Here is a 26,693-nt window from a genome sequence, read left to right on the forward strand (position 1 = left end):
AATACCACCTACTCAGGAGGCTGAGGCAGGAGAATCACTTGAATCCAGGAGGCAGAGGTTGCAGTGAGCCGAGACCACGCCACTGCACTTCAGCCTGGGTGACAGAGCGAGACTCCGTCTCGGAAGAAAAAAAAAGAAGGCAGGGAAAGGCCGGGCACTGTGGCTCACGCCTGTAATCCCAGTACTTTGGGAGGCCGAGGCAGGTGAATCATTTGAGGTTGGGAATTCGTGACCAGCCTGGCCAACATGGTGAAACCCCGTCTCTACTAAAAAAGCAAAAATTAGCCAGGTGGTAGTGGAGTGTGCCTGTAATCTCAGCTACTCGGGAGGCTGAGCCAGGAGAATCACTTGAATCCGGAAAGCGGAGGTTGCGGTGAGCCGAGATCACGCCACTGCACTCCAGTCTGGGCAACAGAGTGAGACCCTGTTCCAAAAAAAAAGTAGAAGGTGGGGAAAAAAAATCAAAGAAGGAAAGGTAAGCTCCTTAAAGAATGGTAGTAGAGATATTACATGGCAGAAAAAAAAGCAGACTGCAAAAACTCATCCCTATTCATCAGCTGGAAGTTAAATGACTCCTTGCAATGCTTTTCTCCCTTTTTACTCCTCCCTACTGCTCTTTATTCTAAACTGCCAATACTACAATTAACTCCAGATTATTCATGAAAAAAAAAGATCATAAATTTAGAGAATACTAAGTGGATGATCCAATGCCAACTGGCTTTAGTCTCTGGATGGCATCATATTAAAATTCTCTAACAACAGTATACCTTCCTATTTATATTAAATGACCAGAAAATAATTTGCATTCTATATTGGAAGGAATGGCATAGAAAAATAGTCCAGAAACAAAGTGAAAAAGGAAAGTATATCCTTTCTATATAATTAACCATAATATGTATAATTTCATATACAAATAACATAATATATAATAACATAAACTGCATCCTTTTGAAGTATTTAGAAAAAAAGTCTAGAAGATTGCAGGGATTTATAGCCAAACTAAATTCATTAACAGTCCAAAATGCTGTTAAACTGTATTAACTTTACTTGGAAAAGCTACAGAAAGTTTTTTTTTTTAAATCAAAGATCTTACCACTAAACAAAAAAGAAAGTAATTCCAAAAGAGGGTAACATAGCATAATAGTTGAGAGCACAGAAGAGTTGGACTGTTGGTGACTGAATTCCGGCTCCACTAATTACTACTTTCGTGTTCCTTTTTGGGCCTCACTTTTCTCATTTGGAACAAAAGTACTTATCATACAGGGCTCTTATGAAGATTAAATGAATTAAAGGATTTAGAAGACAGCCTGGACTAAGTTACTAAATGGGATGCAAAAGGTTGTTCCAGGAGATGAAGAGGTGATGTTTGCACAACTATGTGAAACACTCGAAATGGTTAAAACGGTAAATTTTGTGTTATATATATTTTATCGCAATTTTTAAAAGGCTATTAGCCATCACCCATTTGCTATAAAGGCATTTTAATTTCTCCTGGCAGAAAATAAATTATCATACATGAGACTCCATACAAGTTTAGGGCTCGTATTTAAAAAATTTTATCAATAAAAGGGTTTTTTTGGGTTGTTTTTCAAAACTAAATTTAAAAATAATATGATGTGCTTACAACAAACTTCTGATGTTCAAATTACACAACTTGAATTCTGAAGCTAAAATTTACTCTTTGGAAGTTGGCAATATTACCCCTGTTACAGTAACAAAACAAAAATACATTGCTCTAACCTGAAACAACTTGGAAACAGATCTACAAACCCTTTGAACACTAGCATTTTATTGTATCTTCTAATAAGTACAGAGAGGCTTCACAGACCTTAAATATAACCAATTACAAATAGCAACAAAAATTTTTAAGTGCTTGTTTTAAAATAAAACCTTGCAAACTAGCCCCAAACCACTTCTCTCAGATTACAAAATGAGCATGTGGTGAAAAGGGACAGAGAATACCAATTTACTATACCCTATACTGACTGACAATTTTTGTTGCATAGCAACAAGATTCTGCAGTCTGAAAACAGCACAGAACTCCTTTTCTTGATTTGCCAAGCCACAATTAACCCCATCAAGGCTGAGAAGTATTCAAAACAAATTTGTATAAGGGCCAGGCACTGTGGCTCATGCCTGTAATCCCAGCACTTTGGGAGGCGTGTGGATCACCTGAGGTCAGGAGTTTGAGACCAGCCTGACCAACAACACATAGTGAAACTCTGTCTCTACTAAAAAAAAAAAAAAAAAAAAAGTAGCTGGGCGTAGTGGCACACGCCTGTAGTCCCAGCTACTTGGGAAGCTGAGGCAGGAGAATCACTTGAACTCGGGAGACGGAGGTTGCAGTGAGTCGAGATTGTACCACTACACTCCAATCTGGGTGACAGAGCAAGACGCCGTCTCTCAAAAAAAAAAAAAAAAAAAATTTGCATAAACTACTACCAATATTAAAAGTCTAATGATATAAATTCTAAAACTATAAAATTACAAGCCCAAATTCCAGCCTATTTACAACTTGAAAGTACTAATATGCCTTCACTCTGAAAGTTTCTCCATGTACCAGCAAAAAGTGCCAATGCTCATTTTTGGACTACATTTCTTTTGAAAGCATCATCTGCAAGAGTTAGCAGTTTTGTTTTTTTAATCCTAGGTAACACCATACCCACAGATTTAGTTTCATAATTTTAAAGACATCATTTGACCCTTTCAGTTTATTTTCTAAAAATTATAATTTATAAAAAAGGACTATAACGTCCTAACAGTTTAAGTTTTTCTCCTACTCATAATTTGTTTGTACTATTTTTATGGATTGCCTTTGTACGTAACCAGTAACAATCGACAAAAAGTTGTGTTTTTTCCCCAAAATTCTACTTCACCTAGACAACAAAAAACAAGATTGCATTTATTCTTGCCGTAGCTTTAAATACTTTCATTGTTTAGAGTTTCCTCCTCTATTTTGAGAATGTTAAATGGCTGCCAATCAAGAGACAGATTAAATATAGAAAAAATCTATGTAAAACAGTGGTTCTCAGCTGGGTGCAGTGAGTGGCTCACACCTGTAATCCCAGCACTTTGGGAGGCCGAAGTGGACAGATCACCTGAGGTCAGGAATTCAAGACCAGCCTGGCCAAGTGGAGAAACCCCATCTCTACTGAAAATACAAAAATTAGTTGGGCGTGGTGGCGGGCATCTATAATCCCAGCTACTCGGGAGATTGAGGCAGGAGAATCGCTTGAACCCAAGAGGCAGAGGCAGCAGAGGGCCGAGATTGCGCCACTGCACTCCAACCTGGGTGACAGAGCAAGACTCCGTTTCAAAAAAAAAAAGTAGTTCTCAACATTTCCAAAGATGAAAAGACCCTTTAACTTCATGAATAATTGTTCTACTTTTAATACTGCGTATGTTGACTGAAAAAATATTTTAAAAGCACATTAAATTTGCAAGATTTTAAATGAATCAGAACATTATCAGAAAAGCACATATACTTGAAATACAATGGCTGGTATCTTTGGATTACAGACAAATCTTGCTATACCTAGGGGTTCAACTATTCTTTAAAGGAATGGCGCAGATGCCCCCCAGCGCTCACAAACTGGAAGTCATTAATCCACTGGAAAAGTTCAAATTATTTTGAATAAAACACTTAGGGTAAGAAGCATATAAGCTTGGAAATGAGACAAAGGTGGGTTCAGGTCTCGGTGCCACTACTTACTACCCATGCAGGTTTGGCATTAATGAAATGTTCCCTGCATGGTGGCTTACGGACTGGAAGACATAATGTACAGGAAGTACGTGGCATGTTAGTTTCGTTCCTTAAACTGTCATTCAAAGTCTTTTTTTAGACAGAGTCTCTCTCTGTCACCCAGCGCCCAGGCTGGAGTGCTGTGGCGCAATCTCGGCTCACTGCAAGCTCCGCCTCTCGGGTTCACGCCATTCTCCTGCCTCAGTCTCCCGAGTAGCTGGGACTACAGGTACCCGCCACCATGCTGAGCTAATTTTTTTTTTCATGTATTTTTAGTAGAGACGGGGTTTCACCGTGTTAGCCAGGATGGTCTTGATCTCCTGACCTCATGATCCGCCTGCCTCGGCCTCCCAAAGTGCTGGGATTACAGGCGCGAGCCACCGCACCCGGCCAACTATCACTCAAAAGTCTTAAACAACCCAGCCCAACTGCCATATTTTCTACTGCTTCCAACACAAACTCCAACATGAGACTTGAGACAGCATTGGATGTAATCTTAAAGATGAAAAATGAAATCTGAGAAACAGCATTGAAAGGTAAAATAATAAGAGGCTATAGAAAGTATTAAGAGCAAGGGCTTTGGAGTTATGCAGGACTTAGATCTGAATTTCAGCTGTCATTTATCTACTGTATGACTTCAGCCAAGTCAGTTAAGTACACTAAGCCTTGGTTTCCTACACTGTAAAACAGCAATGAAGACATGAATCTCGTGGCTTATTTGAATCCATTGAATGAAATTATCTATGTGAAGTTGCCTGGCCTATCTTTAAATATTCAACAAATAATACCTATTAATATTACTTATCAAAGTTATCATATGTAATTGGTTAGACCACTTAATTTGCACCAGAGGTGAACAAACATTATCCAAAGGTTAGCCTCAGAGATGCTCTGGCCTGTGGCGAAGGACTTACACCCTGTGGCAGGCATGTTTTGGATATTCAGCTATCAGGCCTCTGGATCAGTAAGGACATTTAATATCAGGTCTTTGGAACTCAAAAGCTAATCTTTAAAAATAAGTTTAAGTATTTGCAATAAATTAACAATGAAGTACCTAAACTTCTTTGAAAGTGTTTTATTTTTTCCATTTCACTTACGTTAAAATTCAAAAGCTGATTTTTTTTCTTCAGGCAGTTCCAATTTATAAATGAGCTTATGATTTTTAGGATACAAACTGATTTTTAGGATACAAACTTGAAACTGCTTATAATTGTGGCTGGGGTACTAAGACAGCCTATTAAAGTTGAGGCAACCAAACAGGTATGTCCATTTTGTAATGAAAGTAAGAAACGGCATGAATGCCCCCTCATTTCACTTAAACATAAAGCATTTAAGAGTTTAAAATAGGGCCGGGCGCGGTGGCTCAAGCCTGTAATCCCAGCACTTCGGGAGGCCGAGACGGGCGGATCACGAGGTCAGGAGATCGAGACCATCCTGGCTAACACGGTGAAACCCCGTCTCTACTAAAAATACAAAAAACTAGCCGGGCGAGGTGGCGGGCGCCTGTAGTCCCAGCTACTCAGGAGGCTGAGGCAGGAGAATGGCGTAAACCTGGGAGGTGGAGCTTGCAGTGAGCTGAGATCCGGCCACTGCACTCCAGCCTGGGCGACAGAGCGAGACTCCGTCTCAAAAAAAAACAAAGAGTTTAAAATATGTTGAACAGATTTTTTAAATGTGTAACTTATATAGTAGTTGCTGACATTTTACAGAATTTAAAGAGGTTCTCCAAGAGTGATTTTAGCCCTCATAAACATTTGGCAGTGTGTAGAGACATGCTGGTTGTCTCTTCTCAGGGGAGAAAGGTTAAGGGGTGTGTGCTACTGGTATATGGTGGGTACAAACTAGGGATACTGCTAAACATCCCACAATTCACAGTACAACCCTGTAACAGGGAATTATCTGGCCCCAAACATCAATAGTGTTGAGGTTGAGAAACTGTGAAAGTAGGCACTGATGTTTTAGGGAAAAAAACACCAAACTCTCTTTGAAAAGACCTGGGAATATAATTTCCCTAGCATCATTTGAAAAGATTATCCTTTCTCCCCGGAGAAAGTTCTTGTCACAGTCATCAAAAATCTATCGAATGTGAGGGTTTATTGGGTTATTCTATTCACTGGTCTATAGATCTGTCCTTACTATACCTTTACCTGTTTTGATTACTGTTAACTACAAAGTTAAGTTTTGAAATCGGGAAGTGTCTCCTCCAACTTTGTTCTTTCTCAAAATTATTTTGGCTATTCGGGGTCCCTTGAAATTCTGTATGAATTATTTTTGCAAAAAAACGCCATTGGGATTTTGATAGGGATTACATTGTGTCTGCATATCAATTTGGGTAGTACTGTCACCTTAACAATATCAAGTCTTTAAATTCATGAAGACAAAGTCTTTTCATTTATTGACGTATTTCTTTCAGTAATATTTTATAGTTTCGGTGTACAAGTCTTTTACTTTCATTTTTTTTTTTTTTTGAGACGGAGTCTCACGCTGTTGCCCAGGCTGGAGTGCAGTGGCGCGATCTCGGCTCACTGCAAGCTCCGCCTCCCGGGTTCCCGCCATTCTCCTGCCTCAGCCTCCTGAGTAGCTGGGACTACAGGCGCCCGCCACCGCGCCCGGCTAATTTTTTGTATTTTTAGTAGAGACGGGGTTTCACTGTGGTCTCGATCTCCTGACCTTGTGATCCGCCCGCCTCGGCCTCCCAAAGTGCTGGGATTACAGGCTTGAGCCACCGCGCCCGGCCAAGTCTTTTACTTTCTTGGTTAAATTTATTCCTAGGTGTTTATTTCTTTAGATGCTACGTAAATGAAACTGTTTTTATATAAAACTTATTTTTAAAGAGACAGTCTATGTTGCCCAGGCTGGTCTCAAATTCCTGGCCTCAAGTGATCCTCCCATCATAGCCTCCCAAAGTGCTGGGAATTACAGACACAAGCCTGAAATTGTTTTTTTTTCAATTGTTCATTGCAGGTGTATAGAAATAACTGATTTTTGTGTAACAATTTTGTACCCTTCCACTTTGCTGAATTTGTTCATTAGCTCTAGCTGCTTTACTGTGGAATCTTTGCATAGATTTTTAATGTGTGCATGCATGTCTCCCTCTGTATCTGTCATCTGAGACAATTAGTTCATCTGACTAATGAGAGAGATGAATGAGATCATTGTGGTCCATACCCAAAGAGGAAACTCAGACAAGAGGTTGATGTTGAAGTCCTAAACCTCGGTACATCACAATGTGACCTCATTTACAAGCAGGGTCTTTGTGTAATTAGTTAAGATGAGGTCATACCAGAGTAGAGTGGACCTCTTAATCCAATATGGCTGGTGCCTTTATAAGAGGAGGAAAACATCAACTGAAGACAGACACGGAAAAGACAGCCATGTGACTGTAGAAGCATGAGACTGAAGTGATGGACCTACAAGCCCAGGAATGCCAAAGACTGCCAGCAAACTCAAGCCAGAGAAAGCAATTCTGCCTCAAAACTAACACAGAAATCCTCCTGTTTCAGTTTCCAGTTACTGACCTGCTCTGCAAATTTCAGACTCAAGATGCAACGTCATTTATCTTGCCTGAGTTTCCAGCCTACCTGTTGGCCTTACAAATTTCAGGCTCCCATAATCATGTAAGCCAATTCCTTTAAATAAACAAATACTGGTTCTGTTTCTCTGGAGAACCCTGGCTGATAATGATGGGAGCATTTATGGAAACAGGGGAAGAGTAGATGTCGAGGTCACAAAAATAAACTGCTACCTCGGAAGTGTACCCAAGATCTGCATAAATTTATGTACTTATAAAGTTTTTATAAAGCCCTTACTTTATTAGTTTTTAATTTTAGTAACTTTTTACAGACTCAGAAAAAACTAACAGTCAATATGCTAAAGGGAAACAATTGCTGATTGGGTGACAAGATTCTTATTTTGTATAACATTTCCAGGCAGGAAAAATAAAACCAAATATATTTGATGTCTTGTCTTTACATTTTCAAGTGCATATTAAAAATTTTTGTTAAAATGTTATACCATGACATCTTCACTTTGTCACTTACCAAAACATACTATGTACAATATAAAATTGTTTAAAGGACTGTCCCAATACCTTTATTAAAAATCAGATGATTTAGCTAAAGAATAAAATGAGGGTTCAGTGGCTCACAGCCATAATTCCAGCACTTTGGAAGACTGAGGTGGGAGGATCACTAGAAGTCAGGAATTTGAGACCAACCTGGGCAACAAAGCAAGACTCTCATCTCTACAAGAAATAAAGAACAGGCCGGGCGCAGTGGCTCACGCCTGTAATCGCAGCACTTTGGGAGGCCGAGACGGGTGGATCACGAAGTCAGGAGATGGAGATCATCCTGGCTAACACGGTGAAACCCTGTCTCTACTAAAAATACAAAAAAAATTAGCCAGGCATGGTGGCGGGCGCCTGTAGTCCCAGCTACTCAGGAGGCTGAGACAGAAGAATGGCATGAACCTGGGAGGCGGAGCTTGCAGTTAGCCGAGATTGTGCCACTGCACTCCAGCCTGGGCGACAGAGCGAGACTCCATCTCAAAAAAAAAAAAAAAAAGAACAAAATGAGAAGGCCTAAAACAATCAATAGTCATGAGTTTAGTTTTTTAATTTGTTCAAAAAGGTTATTAAAAGTATTTCAATGAACCCAGCATGATATAAAGTGTTCAGAGAAATGTGTCATGAGCTCTTGCTCCATTTTTTTAAGGGAAAAATGTATGTATGACATATGAAAAGAGCTAGTCAACAGAAACTATGAAAAGAGAGAGACTCAGCCTGTAACAATCACTAAAGACAAACCAGAAGAGGAAACTAAAGCAAGAATGAGATTGAGGTGAGCACAGAGAAGGCAGCTTTCCAGAAGACAGAGAGAATAAAAGTAATGAAACCAAGACTTCACTGGTACCTTTGGAAAACAATAAACGACCGTTAGGAAGTGAATTCACATAGGGAGTTCTGAAAGGCACCACTGAACTGTTTTTCGAGGGCCCTGAAGGCCAGGTTAAGACATCTCTTCCATGTGCCCCAGGGTGCAGGGGAAGGTTTTTTCAGTAAATTGTTGTTTTTTGTTTTCTGTTGTTGTTGTAGTTTTGTTGTGAAACAGGATCTCATTCTGTCACCCAGGCCGGAGTGAAGTGGTGCGGTCTCTGCTCACTGCAACCTCTGTCTCCCGGGTTCTAACTATTCTCATGCCTCAGCCTCCCGAGTAGCTGGGATTATAGGCATGCGCCATCACGCCCAGCTAATTTTTGTATTTTTAGTAGAGACGGGGTTTCACCAGTTAGCCAGGCTGGTCTAGAACTCCTGGCCTCAAATGATCCACCCACCTCAGCCTCCCAAAGTGCTGGGATTACAGACATGAGTCACCGTGCATGGCCTTTTTTTCAGAGGAAAGTTTAAATAGGATGGCTGACCACACGGGAACCACACATTATGAAGGGAAGGGAGGGTGACAGATCTAGGGGAAGAACTTGTTCTAAGTAATGCAAATAACCATTCCATGTCTGGGTGCTGGTTTTTAATTTAAATACTCATCTTAAATTATAAACATCATTTTAAAATACAGGAACTCTAAGAATTTAACTGGCCATTTGCTTTCAGAGTGCCTAAAAAACAGAAACTTTCATATTAAAAGTTAAAAAAGGCACACTGGGTGTGGTAGCAGGTGCCTATAGTCCCAGCTCCTCAGGAAGCCGAGATGCAAGGATGGCTTGAGCCCAGGAGTTACAGGTTGCAGTGAGCTATGATCGCGCCACTGCATTCCAGCCTGTGTAACAAAGTGAGGCCCTGTCTCAAAACAAGAAAAAGAAAGCAAGCAAGAAAGAAAAAAGGCAAAACAACATTCAGAAGCTTGAACTTTATTTCTTGTTTTAATCTCATGGTACAACACAAAGAAAACAATAAATAGAATATGCCCAATCCATAAAACCTCTAACTACATTATGGCAAATCTTAAAACAAGGCAATGAATTATTAATTCCATTTTACAGAAAAAGAAATTAAGGTTTGGGAAAGTCAAGGTCTCACAGCCAGTAAATAGCAGAATGGCTTTGAAGTCAATGCTGATTCTATTAAACTTGACTAACCCCAAAATGCAAAAACCTTGAAAAAAAAACTGCCTCAACCTTCCGGGCTCAAGTGATTCTCCTACCTCAACCTCCTGCGTAGCTGGGACTACAGGTGTGTGCCACCACACCCAGCTAATACTATTTTTCGTAGAGATAGGGTTTTGCCATGTTGCCTAAGCTGGTCTTGAACTCTTGGGCTCAACTGATCCACCCACCTCGGCCTCCCAGACTGCTGGGATTATGGGCATTAGACACTGTGCTCTGCCAGCTCTTGAAAATTAATGCCTCCTCCCCCACTAAACTGTAAGCCTAAGGCAATGGGTCATACCTATGCACACTTTTACTTTTTTGTAAGTTATTGTTGAGGATTTTTCTTATTGAGTCATTTTACTTACTTCGGAATCACTGAGAAAGGAAAATCATGCAGGACTTAAGCCACAATGAGGAGGAGACTGGTGGAGCTTGTTCTTAATTCCAAGAGCAATGGGAAGGCACTGAAGTAGTTCAGACTCAAGGTTGAGCTGATCAAATCTAAATTTCATAAAGATCTAACAGCTCACAGCTAACAGACTGCATGGGAGTAATAGACCAATGCAATAAATTAGAGAATCTAGAACAATATATATGTAAAAATGTAATACAGAACAAAATAGGTACAAGGGTCTTACAATGAAAGTTCATTATCAGATTCACAGAAGTTGCCAGGGAAGCAAAAGCAGTCTTAACACAAAAATATCCACTAATGAACTAAACATTTATAATATCAGTCCCCATTAAACATCCCTCCCAAAGCAGCATTAGCCTCTATGTCAGGCCATTTCACCTTTGCCCTGTCAGGCTCTCAATGACTGACAGGTTATTTCAATTACAAAGCAACACAATGCATATCATCTACAAAGTGAAACTGCAAACATTCCAAAATATGTAGGCCTTTATGAACTCACTGAAAATGATGAAAACTCTTTACAAAGCAACTGAAAAAAATGAGTATTTGGAAAGATACTGACTGGGAAGGGGCATTAGGGAACTTAATGGCCTAAGTGTCTTCTGTATCCAGACCTGGTTGGTGGCTACACAGGTATGTATACATAGTAAGAATGTACCAAGCTATATGTATACATGATTTATGCATTTAGCTGTATATAAATGATACCTTAGAGTTGCTATGGTTTGAATCTTGAAACTCATGTTGAAATTTAACTGTAACAGTACTAAGAAATGATTCAGCCATGGGCATCCACACCCATCAATCGATTAATACCATTATGATGGGAGTGGGTTAGTTACCACAGGAATTCAACCCTTTTCTTCTGTTTTGAGCATATACCATCTCACTGTGTGACGCCTTCCACCATGTTATGAGACAGCAAGAAGGCCCTCACCAGATGCAGCCCCTTGATCTTGGACTTCTCAGCCTCCAGAACTGTGAACCACATAAATCTCTTTCCTTCATAAATTACCCAGTCTGTGATTATCTGTTATAGCAGCATAAAATGGACTATGGCAGGACTAAAAGACACACAAGAAGGATGGTCCTACTTCCTCCAAGAATTACTGGGTCTGAATTTGAATCCTGGAAGCCCTATGGTCTACCTGTTACCAATATAAAGATGAGTGAATACCAAAGATGGCAAAATGTACCTGTGTCCTCAAAGACATCAGTGACCCACTGACTGTAGTATGTGTGGAGCCTACCCTGCCTCTGGACCTCAATTATATGAGATAAATCTTCTCAATATTTAAGCACTTTAAGTCGTAAACAGTTACTTGCAGCTGAAAGCATTTTAACAGATTGTAGTTAATAACTGGAGAACTAACAAAGATGAGATTACCAAGAGGTCAAAAGAAAATGTGAAAATCAAAGTAAAGTCAGGAAAACTAATGAAGCCCTTGAATATTTTGGCAAAAAGGACTGTCTTTATGATCATACTGCAAAAGTCCATCATAACATGGATGGTTTCACGTGATCTTGCAATTTTCTCAGAAAAATTATGTAAAACTTTTTAAGCAACCAACACTTGATCCATTCTTCTTTCATTTTAAGAATTTAACACATAATTGCAACCGTAACATGAATGTTTTCATAATTTTGTTTCATTTTTCAAGATTAAACCCAAATAAAGGCTTTTCTCCCCACCCCAACTATGTACTATTATCTCTGAAATGTTCTAGGTCAATTCATCCTACAAGATCTTGTTCTTATGCCAATTATTTTCAGAGAATAAAGACCCCCTAAACAATGAAATCACAAGAAGAAATAAATTACTCACACATTAACATTTGGAAAATTCAAATATATGCTTCAGTTCAAAAGTTAACCATTACAAAGAGTTATGTGGTTAAAAAGAGCTTACTGGTTAAAAACCATGGGCTCTGGAACCAGACTGCCTGAGATGGAATCCCAGTTCCACTGTCTACTAACTGGGTGACCCTGGGCAAGTCACTTAACTCTCTGTGGCTCAATTTCCTCATCTATAAAATGGAGACAACAGTTCCATCAGTGTTAAATGAGTTAATACATAAAGGTTTCAAACAGTAAGCACTCAATAACAGTTAGCTATTACATTTTTTTAAACTCTAAGAAAACTGAAGAATATAAATGCCAACAATGAAATTAAGTTAATTAGCAAAGGAAAAACATTTTTTAAAAACATAAGCTTTACGGTTTAAATACAAGTACATACTTTTTTTTTTTTTTTTGAGACAGTCTCTCGCTCTGTCGCCCAGGCTGGAGTGCAATGGCACCATCTGGGCTCACTGCAAGCTCCGCCTCCCGGGTTCACACCATTCTCCTGCCTCAGCCTCCTGAGTAGCTGGGACTATAGGCACCGGCCACCACGCCTGACTAATTTTTTGTATTTTTAGTAGAGACGGAGTTTCACCATGTTAGCCAGGATGGACTCGATCTCCTGACCTCGTGATCCACCTGCCTCAGCCTCCCAAAGTGCTGGGATTACAGGCATGAGCCACCGCGCCCGGCCAAATACAAGTACATACATTTTAGATAAAATTAAGACAAAGAAAAATGAGAACAAATGTACTTCTAAAAAAAAAAATAGCTAAAAGTATATCATATATGCTTTTATGTCTATATAGTAAAAAAATATGCATTTTACTACTAAACATGTAAGAATTGTTTTTAAAGGTACCATGTTAAACCTATTAAACTAGAAACTAAGCCAAGCACTGTGGTTCAGTAATTCCAGCACTTTCGGAGGTGAAGGCAAGCAGATCACTCTAGGCCAAGAGTTGAAGACTAACTTGAGCAACACAGCAAGACCCCATCTTTAATTAAAAAAAAGAAACAAATGAGTTGCTGTACACTTAAGACAAAATTTTAAATCTTAATATATGGAGGAAAAAAAGAATGGAAAACTTGGGATTACAGAAGATACAAGGCTGAGTGCAGTGGCTCACATTTGTAATCCCAGCACTTCGGGTGGCCGAGGCAGGCAGATCACGTGAGGTCAGGAGTTTGAAACCAACCTGGCCAACGTGAAACCCAGTCTGTACTAAAAACACAAAAAAAGCTGGGCGGCGTGGCTCACACCTGTAATCCCAGCACTTTGGGAGGCCGAGGCAGGCAGATCACTTAAGGTCAGGAGTTCAAGACCAGCCTGGCCAACATGGTGAAACCCTGTCTCTACTAAAAATACGAAAATCACCTGGGCGTGATCTCGTACATCTACTCGGAGGCTGAGGCAGGAGAATCACTTGAACCTGGGAAGCAGAGGTTGCAGTAAGCTAAGACTGCAGCACTGCACTCCGGCCTGGGCGACACAGCGAGACTCCATCTCAAAAATAAAAATAAAAATAAATACAAAAAAAATTAGCCAGGCATGGTGATGCACGCCTGTAATCCTACTCAGGAGACTGAGGTAGTAGGACTGTTTGAACCCAGGAGGCAGAGGTTGCAGTGAGCTGTGATTGCACGACTGCACACACTCCAGCCTGGGTGACAGACAGCGAGACTTCATCTCAAAAAAAAAAAAAAAAGAAGAAGATACATATAGTAAATTTTATATTATGACCACCAACGAATCACACCTCTTGATCTGTCCCCTTGTGTAATCGCCTCCCCCACTGACTTTGGGCTTGACCATATTACTTGTTTTGGCCAAAGAAACATAAGCAAACAGGATGCAAGCTGAAGTTCGATAAGAGCTTTCATACTAGGGCATGCTGTCATGAGGAGGCTGCTACTGTTAAGTGAGCGATGAGGCAGAGGGATGGGACACACACACCAGATGAACCTAAGTGAATGAAAACACACGAATGAGTCCAGGTAAGAAGAGCTGCCCAGCCAACCCATATAGCACATCTGTAGTCTCAGCTACTCAGGAGGTTGAGGTGGGAGGATCACTTGCGCCCAGGAGTTCAAGGCTGCAGTAAGCTATGACTGAACCACTGCGATCCAGCCTGGGTGACAGTTTTACTAGGATTTGAGATGCTTTGTTAAACAGCAGTAGATATCGGATACGATATATGTATATGCACTATGAAGAGTTAATATCCTCATTATTATAAATCATTAGAAGAAAAACTAAACATCTCATTGGGAAAATAGAAAAAGCACATGAACAGACATCCACACAAAAATAAAGATGTCCAATAAACAAAGAGACCCTACAAGTAATCAAAGAAATACAAATTAAAACGATAACACCTTTTGCCTATCACACTGGCAAAGATTAAAAGACTGATAATGGCCTGAGCTGGCCAGAATGTGGGATAACCAGAACTCTCATCTACTCTTGCATATTTGGTATTGTGTATCAAAAACTGATACAACTCCTTTCAGTCATTTTATTATTCACTCAAATACTTACTGCATACTCACACAGGCCTGTGTGGGGAACTTGGAATGCAGAGCCAGGTCATGCAAGACCTTAATAATTTTGGTTTTATGACTAATTTGGGTTTTAGTCTAAGATGCCACTGAAGGCTTTAGGTGGGAAATAACAATATCTGATTTCCACTTTAAGAGTATTCTGAGTGATGCATGGAGAATAGGGGACATGAATGGAAATGAGGAAACACTAATAGTTTAGGTAAGAGACAACAGTGGCCTGAACTTGAGGCAGTGAGATGGACAGAAGCAAGTGAAGGTAACCTGGTAGGACAATGATAGACTGGATACAGAAAAGTAGAGCAATAAAAAATTTTTTAAAAAAAGCACTACTTCTTGATTTTATTTCTAGGAATGTATCCTAAAACCAAATCAGATATGTACCCAAAGACATATAACCAAAGATGTTCATAGCAGTGTTTTTTATAATAATAAAAACAATGGAACAAATCTAAAAGTCCATCTTTAAGATTTAAGTAGACAAAGTCATCCATCCAAAGCAATGGAATATTATGCGGTCACTTAAAGTTATGTAGCTATATAGTTAGGAACAAGAATTACTAGCTGGGCACAGCAGCTCATGCCTGTAATCCTAGTGCTTGGGGAGGCTGAAATGGGAGGATGACTTGAGGCCAGGAGTTCAAGACCAGCCTGGGCAACATAGCAAGACCTTGTCTCTACAAAAAAAAAACTAAAAATTAGAGTGCGTGGTGGCACACATCTGTAGTCTCAGCTACTCAGGAGGCTGAGATGGGAGGATGGCTTGAGCCCAGGAGTTCAAGGCTGCAGTAAGCTATGATTGCACCACTGCACTCCAGCCTGGGTGATGGTTCAAGACCCTATTTAAAAAATAAAAATAATAAAATGTAAAGAAATATAGATATTATATATATGGAAAGGGACCAGCTACAGAATACACAATACAAATATAGTATAAGTCCATTTTCAAATAGTATCTTACTTTTATATATAACATATGCACACGCGCAATGATGGCTGCAAATGCACTACAAAAAGTTTAGAAATCTACACATTAAAATATTAAAATTCTAGATGGCTTGGATTTAACATTTCATAAATGTTTTATACTTCCCATGCCTTCTAAAATCTGTACTACTTTATAATAGAAGGGAAAACGTAATTTAAAAAAATACCAGACATATGGACAATAGTCACTGATTTATTTTTCTAAAAATACTGCAAAGACCACAATTAAGTAGACTGTAAGTAAAAGTTTTAAATGAAAACTCAAGACACATAACTCTTAAATTGTTAAAAACTGAACAGTCACAATTTTGCTTGCAATATCAGTCTAACATGTGAATTTGGGGGAGGAGAAGAAAGACTGCAGAACAAAGCAGATATTCAAATAACCAGTATTTAATAATTATTAAACCTGCATAGAAAGATCCCTTCACTGAACTGTAAAGGAACAATTTGGACTCCCTTGAGATCTGACCTAAAGAGCCACTCATTTTATTTTACTTATGTTCTTGGTTCTTTATAAAGTTCCCCTCCTGCCAAATTGCAAATATAACAGATACCAAAAAGGACAGAAGACTGGGGACCTCTAAAGCACAAAGGTAGTCATTTGATTTCATATCATCATATGTATTCTTACCAAGACCAGATGTTCCTTAAGGCCTTTACCACTGGAAAAGGGCTCAGTTTATTTAAAAATATCATGATTACCTCATTCCCCAAAGACAAAACTTTTGGTATTTGAGACTACTGTAAACAAACCCCAGAAAATCACCACCCAGATTTAAGTTTGCTGAAGATTCTGATGGATTTGCTTCATCACATTTTACTGGTGACCTTAGTCATCCTTACTTACAACAGGCCTACCAAAGAGATGGCTGTCTCCTCAGCACGAATATACAGCTCCAAAATTTGTTCAGGCCTTTCAATGGCGCCACTATCAAGGTTTCCACCTCAGCACTCCCACCTGCTTGTTTCCCTACAGAGAAATGTCCAGTGGTTCTATCTTCAATCTCTCTTCTTTAAAAAGGATGAAGATGACAATTTAAAATATTAATCCAAAGTAATATGTCAGAAACAACTTAATGAGATATTCTCGTGTTATTATATAGATCTGCCTATTCTGGACATTTCATATAAATGGAATCACGGCATATATCGCCTTTTGTGTCTGGCTTCTTTCACTTAGCATAATGCTTCCATCTATGCTGTGGCATGTATCAGAACTCCATTCCTTTTGATGGCCAAATATTATTCTGTTGTATGGACATACCACATTTTGATGATCTATTCATGAACTGAGACACATCTGGATTATTTCTGCTTTTTGGCTATTACAAATAATGATACTATAAACATTTGTGTACAAGTTTTCCTGTGGACAAATGTTTTCATTTCTAGGAATGGAATTGCTGGGTCATATGACAACTCTATGTTTAACTTTTTGAGGAACTGCCAAACTGTTTTCTAAAGCAGCTGCACCATTTTACATGGTTTTTCACATTCTTAACATAAACTTAAGAGATGTCAGACTTTCATAGAAATAGGGGATTTACTCTTACCAAGCTCATTTTGTGTGCCAAGTGTTATGCCAGAATTTTATTTAATTTTCCCAACAACTCTATAATTCACAAAGTATCTCTATTTTACATAAGAAATTCAATCCCAAAAAATGTTTATAACCCACTCAAAAATAAATTATTTAGTAAATGTCAAACTAGAGTCAAACCCAGAGTTGACTTCAAAGCCTGTCCGCTTTATCCTACACCATTCAATCTCTACACTGAGATATATGTACAGTGCCTCATACCCAAAGTAGTCTTTGGAAAAGATGCCTGTTAATAAAACTTACTTAAATAATTGTAAAATAGAAGGTTCCCAATGTAAAGATATTTCTAGAAAATTTAACAGATAACCTTGTATAAATCAATTAACCCCCCCCAATTTATCTTCTTTAGCAAACAATTTCTGGTTACTTAAAACAAAACTTATCTAAAATTCATCTAAACATTAAACAAATTATTTTCTTCCAAAGTTGTATGCGCTGACAAAAAAAAAAAATGTAGTTATCTTCTGCTATAGAATTAACTGTGTTCCCCTAAAATTTATATGTTAATACCCTAACCCTCAATATTTGGAAAAAGGGCTTTTAGGAGGTAACTAATGTTAAATTAAGTTATAAGGGTAGGGCCCTAATTCAATAGGATTAGTGGCCTTATGAAATGAGGAGAAGAGAAATTCCCCCCCATCTCCCCGACCCCAGGATTCCCATACCCGCCCTACCAAGCGAGGACACAGAGAGGAGGATATCCTCTGCAAGCCAGGAAGAGAACCCTCACCAAAACCCATCCACACTGGCAATCTGTTCTCTGACCTCCAGCCTCCAGAACCATAAAATAAATTTCTAGGCCGGGTGCCGTGGCTCCCGCCTCTAATCCCACAAGGTCAGGAAATCGAGACCATCCTGGCTAACACAGCGAAACACCGTCTCTACTAAAAAGTACAAAAAAATGGCCGGGCGTGGTGGCTCACGCCTGTAATCCCAGCACTTTGGGAGGTCAAGGCGAGCAGATCACAAGGTCAGGAGATCGAGACCGTCCTGGCTAACACTGTGAAACCCCGTCTCTACTAAAAAAAAAACAAAAAATTAACCGGACGTGGCAGCAGGCGCCTGTAGTACCAGCTACTAGGGAGGCTGAGGCAGGAGAATGGCGTGAACCCAGGAGGTGGAGCTTGCAGTGAGCCGAGATCGCGCCATTGCACTTCAGCCTGGGAGACAGAGAGAGACTCATCTCAAAAAAAAAAAAAAAAATTAGCCGGGCATGCCGGCAGATGCCTGTGGTCTCAGCTGCTCAGAAGGCTGAGGCAGGAGAATGGCGTGAACCCAGGAGGCAGAGCTTACAATGAGCCGAGATCACCCAGGCGACAGAGAGAGAGACTGTCTCAAAAAATATATAAAAATAAAAATAAAAAATAAATTTCTGTTGTTTAAGCCACCTGGCCTATGGTATTTTGTTATGGCAGCCCACACTAATACTTCAAGAGTATCATGCACTACCCAATGATTAGTATTTGAAGCACTGATAAGAATCAAAACAAAGCAAGCACTAAATGGGGTAAAAATAAGAGATGCATATGCTTGTAACTCGAAAATACAAGTTCTTTGGTCAATGAGACTTAAAAACAGATTTGATGGCCCTTTTAGTAATTGAGAATTTAATCATGAAGTCAAGGAAATATGGTATCCTCCAAAGGGCTTAGGATTTAGACAATCCTGACACTTGTAGCCACTTCTGAGCTCTATGTTAAGAGTAAGAAATAAATTCTGGCCAGGTGAATTCAAAACCTGCCTGGTCAACACGGCAAGACCTCGTCTCTACAAAATAAAAATTAAATTAAAATTTAAAAAAGAAAGAAAGAAAACCAAATTCTACACCTATTCCTGCAGTCAGGATGCGAGCTTTTGCTTGCTTAATTAAATATTATTAACATTTAGTATCCACCAAATACTACACTACACCCTACAATATCCAGTATAGCTTCTAGAACACTACAGGTATTCCAAAAACGGGATTGTTAGTGAATAGATTCTATACAAGGACAACGAAGTCAAAGTCAAACACTTACACAGGCCACCCACTATTTGCCAAGTATTTTGCTAGTACCATAAATATAAAAATGCAGTCCCTGTCTTCAAGGAACTTAAAAGGAAGAGGGACAAAACAAACCACATAATTATAAAACAACAGAATAAATGCAATAGGAAAAAACATGGAAAGTGCACTGGAACACACAGGAATAGTGGGGGACAAGGGGGTTGGGAGAGCATGTTAGGAGCAAGTCAAGGACTATACTCCAAGTCTGACAAGGAATCCCCTTGTTTCTAGTCGGGATAATTTCATAAACCCTCATCTGAAGAAGTATCCACTGAAGTACAGCCTCAGCTCATATTCTCTAACTTTTACTTCCATTCAATTCCATTCATCAATTTCAAACAAGGGTGAGAAAAGAGAGGAAAAGACAACTTTAAGTTGGCACAAGTAGGGTTTAAGTACCCTTTTACTCCCTGACAACCAGGTAAAAATTGAAATCACATTTTTTCAAATCTTTCTTACACTCATGATAAAGACTAGATGTTTTACAAGTTATACAATCACCCGTTTTAAGCCTTCTGTAAGATAAATCACCAAAACCTATTCAGTATGTAATTTCTTCTATACAAGCCAAATGGTGCCTCCATAGTTATTTTGCTTAATCCAAGTGGGCCAACAAGGTATCCAACACCTTGAATACTGAATAAACTTCAGTGAATTTTCTCCATTAATCCACACCCTTATTCAAGATTTATTCAATTAGTAAATTCCTACAATACAATACTGACATTCAAAAAATGAAGATTTGGCTCTTGCTCCTAAAATAAACCTCTGTGGGAAAGTCACACATCCAACAGCTACGAGTATAAATGAAGACCCATGGGAACAAAGAGACTACTATTTGTATCCTTTCATGGATATCTCACTTGACACTTCACAAAACAATCCTGTGAAATATAAGATTATCTTCTTTTTTTTTTTTTTTTAAACCAGTTTGCTCAATTAACAGGTCAGCATATAAAACCTGGATCTTCTGACCCTTGAATGTACCACACTCTAAAATGTATATAAAATTTATCGTTACCACAAATGAAGATACTTCAAAAACCCTAAGGAAGGAAACACACAAGAAGGAAACAGCTTCCTCACCTATAATTAAGCAAAATGTGGCCTTTTTGACATCTTTGAGCTAAATAAGGTCGCAAGGTGGAGCCCACTGCCCAGAAGTTTTACCCAACTAGTCTAACATAGAAATAGGCCTGGAAACTGGAGGAGTAACATAAATTTAAGGTTTACCAGTATATAAAGCATCTTCTATTATCATTTGATCCTCACTACTCAGTTAAGAATTATCTCTATTTTTACATATTTTTTAAAAATGCATCAGTGGAATAATGTAATTAGTTCAAGGTCACCCAGTTAGTAAATGGCTTGGACAAATCCTCATAACCCTATTACACCTTTTTATATGAGAAAGTCAGAGTAGCTAGTGGAAGCCTGGACTATTTAATACGGATCCAAGAATGTAAATACAAAATCTTCTGAGCTCTCCTTAGCCACTAGGCTACATGCAACTATTTTAGATGAGACAAGCTCCTCTTTCAGTAAAAAAAATATATATATATCTTAAGTAACGAACCAACTAATTTTAAAAATGCACTTAAAAGGCACACAATGTACATGCATGCACACGCATTCACATACATACACACACTTCAATCACAAAGCATCTTACACTTTTAAAACATTGCATAAATGAAAAATAAGAATAGAACTAAACAGTCAGATAGGACACTAAAAGTACCAGCTTTTTGGTCTCAACCTATGCACTGTCCTGTACAAGTAATATGCTTTTTCATTTTTTAAATATTCATCTTTAAACAAATTATTAACAAGTAAATCTACATACTGCATTTTACTAATGTAAAATGCCTATGACTGTTTCAGGAACATAAACTATTATTCAGTTCTCTTCTGTGTAAGATTACATTATACACAGTGAGCATGCTATTCCTAAAATTAAAGTCATCTGAGAGATATCACTAATATTTATACCATAATGTATTTATCATATCCTCTGTTCAAGATTCTGACCCACTTAATTGGAAATTCCTGTTCACGCATTCCTATTTCTAGGTGGCCTTTGAAACATCAGAAATACTTAATATAACCAAAAAGGACTCAACTTAAAAGACTAACATTTATGTCCCACAGGCCTTGAAAACATGAAGACTAAGCATATATTAATACAACCTGAAAAGCACTTTCTTAAGCACCAAAATATTCCAAAGAATATTTCAAAGACTTTTTTGCAAGCAGCACAAGAACGTTCTATCTCATACCAATCTCACTTTTACAGGTATCTAAGCATTCTAAGCACTACCTAACCACCTACCAAATAATCCAGTTCCTTCCAAAGTGAAAAGCTGACCCTCTTTCCTGCTCTTACTCAAAATTAGTGTATAAAGAATTACGGTAGACTGCTTAAATAAACTTTTCAGACCTGTGTACCAAGTTCTATATTTACGTTACTGGAAAACATCAGTGTGGTTCCTCTCTCTCTACACTTCACAAGGAACAGAGCAAGAAAAGAGCTTAAAAAACAGAAGTTACTTTTTATTAGAAAAGGAATTTTCAAGTGAAGACATAATTTACCTGTGACAGACTGACATCTATACATGACAGTGATTAAACTTTACTGAATACCCAAAACGGCAACTTTTTTTAGTTCACAATCTTTGAATTACACAACTATACCTGTTTTTATTTAAAAATAACCCACTTTTGGCCAGGCACGGTGGCTCACGCCTGTAATCCCAGCACTTTGGGAGGCCGAAGCGGGTGGATCACAAGGTCCAGAGATGGAGACCATCCTGGCTAACAAGGTGAAACCCTGTCTCTACTAAAAATACAAAAAATCAGCCGGGCATGGTGACACGCGCCTGTAATCCCAGCTACTTGGGAGGCTGAGGCAGGAGAATCGCTTGAACCCGGAGGCGGAGGTTGCAGTGAGCCAAGATCGCACCACTGCACTCCATGGGCGACAGAGCAAGACTGTATCTTTAAAAAAAAAAAAAAAAAAAAAAACTTTCACTGTTTTATATTTCTCAATGTTAAGCTAAGTTTACCCAAAGTTTGAAACAACTGATAACTTCTGGTCTGTAAGATCCCTACGGCATTAGATCTCTAAAACAGAAACCAACAACATATAATATTACAAGATACAACAATATGTATATTATAGTTCCTGAGTTTTCAAGGACATCAGTAAAAAAAGTCATGCTCAAACATATGACTGAAAGTTTTCAAGCCATATTTTACAAAGACTGTTTTTTGGTTTGTATGCTATAACTACTATTTAAACTGATCGCTTATATTTGAAAATAACTTGTGCGAAATCATCAAGGGAAAAGGGGTCAGTCACCTAGAGACACAACATTAAACTCACTCTTTAAGGCCATCATAAATACAGGTAACTTGGAATCAGAGAAAAAAATTCAAATTCACAGTAAGCGAAAGTGAAAATTCAACACAGATATATCACAAAATATATACATACAAAAGCCAAATGGAAACACGCTCAACCTTGATAGAAAAAAAATGAAAAGCAAAGTTTAAAATGGAAACCACCGAAATTGAGAAAGAATTCCAATGACATGACATTTTCTTGCCAAAGCGAAGGAATTTGTCGATTATATCATTCAAATCTCATTGTATTACATTATAAAGGTCTTGGCAACGGTTGACCATTAATCTTTAACACAAAGGAGATTCAAATCCAAATGAACTGTAAGACTATCTCTTCCAGGAGAGAGAAATGGAGTAATTTACTTTATCCACAATTGTTTAACCCAAAAGGAAGGCCTTTAAGGATGATAACGCAGAATGGATCAGCCTTCAGTCTACCAAGTCCCATTTCTCACGAAGTCTTGCACCAATCCGAAAAGAGAAGGTTATGGACACAAAACAGGCTTAGGAAAGGCTGGAAGAAAAAAATCTCCAATGAATGACACACCACATCATGGTTTATTCTCCTACACAATTTGAGAAACAATAAAGAAAAATATCACACCATATGTTTCAACGTATCAATTAAAAAAATATTTTACGACAGTACATTCAATTCTCTTCTTCGGGGCCGCAAAAATAATTTAGCTCCTGTTTTACTGATTACAGAGCAAAGGGCAAAAGCAGCTGCTGCAATGCAACACAGGCTGCTACAGAGGAAGGGGAGAAAAGGCTTTTCCAAACAAATCCGTTCCCCGCCCCCGCTTACACACCCCTACCAACTTATCCCAGTCTTTTACTGCCCCCACCACGTGAACCTAATCAATTCTTTCCCTTCCCCCACCATCGTGAAATTTCACCTTTTACAGCTCCTTTACCCACCCCTACCAGAGGCACTTTATTACCCGCAGAGATTTCAGACCTTTCAAACTTTTCCTCCTTTTATAATTAAACACGAGAGTTCGGAGGCAAAAGTGCATGAAATTTTTACATATATACGAAAAAATACCTGTTTCCCAGCAACATGCACGCTTCGATTCTCGAACCCCTCCCCATCTCCCGGGTTTCGCTTGCAAAGGCTGGGGGGAGGGAGCCAGGCGCAAATTAAATTTAGGAAGGGAAATCCTGGGTGAAAGAAGAGCATTTGAGGAAAAATGAGAGAACGATGAAAGGAGACCCCCAAACCACAGGGGTTGGGGAGGTTTCCAAGAAAGAAAGAGAAATTGGAAGGGACAAAAGGGGGAGGGGGGAGAAACAGACCGGAGACCTGGGAGACGCGCCGGGCCAGCAGAGGGAAGGCGGGGTCCAAGGAGAACGAGGGTCGCGGCTCCCGCGGCACAATGGCCCGCCCGGCCCCCGCCCCGCGCGCCCCTCACCTCATGGTGCCGGCGGCGTAGAGGCTTCCCCACCAGCTGGGAGACGCGGAAGGCGCCGAGCCGAGGGGGTCTCTCCTCCAGGGGTGGGGAGCAGCTCGGAGACTGGAGACAAGTGTTCGGCTCCTCCTTCGGCGGCCAGGGGGCTACACCATCTCCTCGCACAATGCCGAGGCGCCGGCCCGGAGTGTGGGAGAAGAGGGTGAGAGAAAGGCTGGGGAGGGGGCGGAGAGGACGAGGCGCGGAGCGGGTCCCCAGGCGGCCGCCGCCTCCCACCTCCTCGTGGTCCTGCTCCTCCTCCCGGAGCTTCCTCGGCCGCCCTCGGAGGGGTGCCCGCCGGGGCCGCGCGCCCGGCCGCCGCTCCACAGGCCCGCGCCCGCCGCGCCGCCGCCGAGGCCGTGTGCAACCGGCAGCTGCTGCAGCCGCGGGAGGAGAGTCGGGATCGCCGCGAGGAGCCCGGGAGGAGGCGGGGCGCGCGGCGGAGGAACACGCAGGCGCCGCCCTCCTCGCCTCCTTCCCCCGGGGGCGAGGGGGCGGTGCGGGGGGAGGGGAGGAGAGGGGAGGAAAGGGGAGGCGGGGGGCCGGGCGCGCTCCCCCGCGCCGGCGGCCGGGCCCCCGCCGGACTGCGGAGAGCTGACTGGGCGGGAGCGAGCGCGGCGGCGGCGGCGACGACGAAGAGAGGCTCTTTGTTGCCTCCCTACCCCGCCCCCTGCAACCTCCTGGGATTCGGGCCGGCCCCCCCCCACCCCCACCCAAAACGTCCCGTCCGCTGTCGGCCGGGGTTCCTCGCCGGGGGGTTCCTTGCCCGGAGTTGTCCTTGACTGTCGGCCCCCTCCCCGTCGCCTCCCGCTCCCCAGAGGCTTGGGGAACTCCGGGGCCTCCCCCACGGCCGCGGTGCGGAGACCTAGGCGCCGAGACCTCCTAGGCGCCGGACCCGCAGGCACCGGCGTGGGGAGCTGGGACGCGTGACTGACTGGGTACAGGGCCGGGCCAGGATACTCCGGGTCGGCTCGCGGCCGAGTGCCTCGCGCGGGGCGAGTGCTCAGCCCGCCCTGTTGCGGTCTCAGGACTGGGACGAGGGAATCGGGGGGCATCCCGGTCAGCCCAACCGCCCGACCCCGCCGCGGCCGCGCCCAGCGATTCCTGCGGAGTTGAGGAGGGGCATATAAATGGAAAATATGGTCATCATTGTTCCCTTCGCTCCTTCCCGAGGAATCCCAGCGTGCTGCGCCGATGGAACAAGCTGATGTGCACACTAGGTATAGGGATGACTTCATCCCCAAACGAACGCAGCCGACTCTGGGGGAAACGCAGTCGCCGGAGACGCGCGCGGAACCGTGTGTTGCCGTAAGAGTGGAAGAAGAGAAACGCAGCCAGTGGAACCGCTTTCCAGCGTCATTAGCAGAGGGAATCCCGGGCAGGGGCGGGGAGAAAGAGGAACTAATGATAATTTTAAATCTTCCGTCATTCCCAATGGTCTTGAAGTCACCTCCCTTAAAAAGTAGATATAAAATACTGGCAAGGCAATTTCAAGTCAAGTCGGGGAGGAGGGCATCCAGGAAGCCAGAATTGATAGTTGTTGTTGAGGTTTTTTTGGTTTTTTTTTTTAATCTAAAAACAAATCCAATAATAAAAAATTTAACTGTACGAATTACAGCCCCCTTTTAGTCCCGAAGACAGGGATGTACTTTCTGTATAAAAGATGAGGATGAGAAAGGATTGTTGCTACAGGGATCCTGTTGCTGAAGGATCTCATCCAAAATGGAGGACCTGCCATGACTCCAGGAATCCGTTCAAAAGTTTCGGTGTTTTGTTTTAAGATGCAGGTACCATTCAAAAGATAGTTATAAAGGTTGGGATAATGTACACTTCCAAATGAAAAGACAAGTTATAGTGATCCACGGTCAATGCCTGACTTGCCTGTAATAGAACTGTGTAGCCCATTTTTAACCATAAAAAAGCTTCCTGGTTTCAGTCGGGTGCGGTGGCTCACACCTGTAATCCCAGCACTTTGGGAGGCTGAGGCGGGTGAATCATCTGAAGTCAGGAGTTCCAGACCACCCTGGCCAACATGGCAAGACCCTGTCTCTACTAAAAATACAAAAAAAAAAAAAAAAAGAAATAGCCGAGTGTGGTGGTGCACGCCTGTAATCCCAGCTACTGGGGAGGCTGAGTCAAGAGAATCACTTGAACCCGGGAAAAGGAGGTTGTAGTGAGCTCAGATCATACCACTGCACTGCAGCCTAGGTGACAGAGCAAGACTCCATCTCAAAAATAAAAAATAAAAAAAGCTTCCTGGTTTCAGAGCTAAATACCGAGTTATTTTCTTTTTTTAACTGGCAGCCTTAGACCAACAGCCCTATAGAAGCAGTGACCTAGAGCTATGGCACAGGATCAAGGTGGCCTCAGGTAGCAGAAAGCATGATGCCTCTGCCTTAAACATGGTGTACTTGAAGAACGCTAATTTCCACCCACGTATCTAATTACAGCTTACCATTACAGAGGACATTTTATTCAAGGATCTCCAAGCACTGGAGAGAAAACAAACTTGCCAGTCAAATGTCCTAGTTGCCATA

The 26,693-nt window shown here is 40.9% G+C and overlaps 1 protein-coding gene across 12 annotated transcripts in view; it reads right to left on the reverse strand.

The window, feature by feature from the left end:
- Positions 1-24,554, reverse strand: part of ENAH (ENAH actin regulator) — a 156,791-nt gene extending 132,237 nt beyond the window's left edge. For all 12 annotated transcript variants that reach the window (XM_077938675.1, XM_077938668.1, XM_077938667.1 and 9 more), the window contains exon 1: positions 24,121-24,554. In XM_077938675.1, the coding sequence (XP_077794801.1) occupies positions 24,121-24,125 (5 nt within the window). In that variant the 5' untranslated portion in view covers positions 24,126-24,554. The remainder of the gene's footprint in view (positions 1-24,120) is intronic.
- Positions 24,555-26,693: the final 2,139 nt, after the last annotated feature.

This window comes from Macaca mulatta, chromosome 1, assembly GCF_049350105.2.
Source record: "Macaca mulatta isolate MMU2019108-1 chromosome 1, T2T-MMU8v2.0, whole genome shotgun sequence".
Lineage (NCBI taxonomy): Eukaryota > Metazoa > Chordata > Mammalia > Primates > Cercopithecidae > Macaca > Macaca mulatta.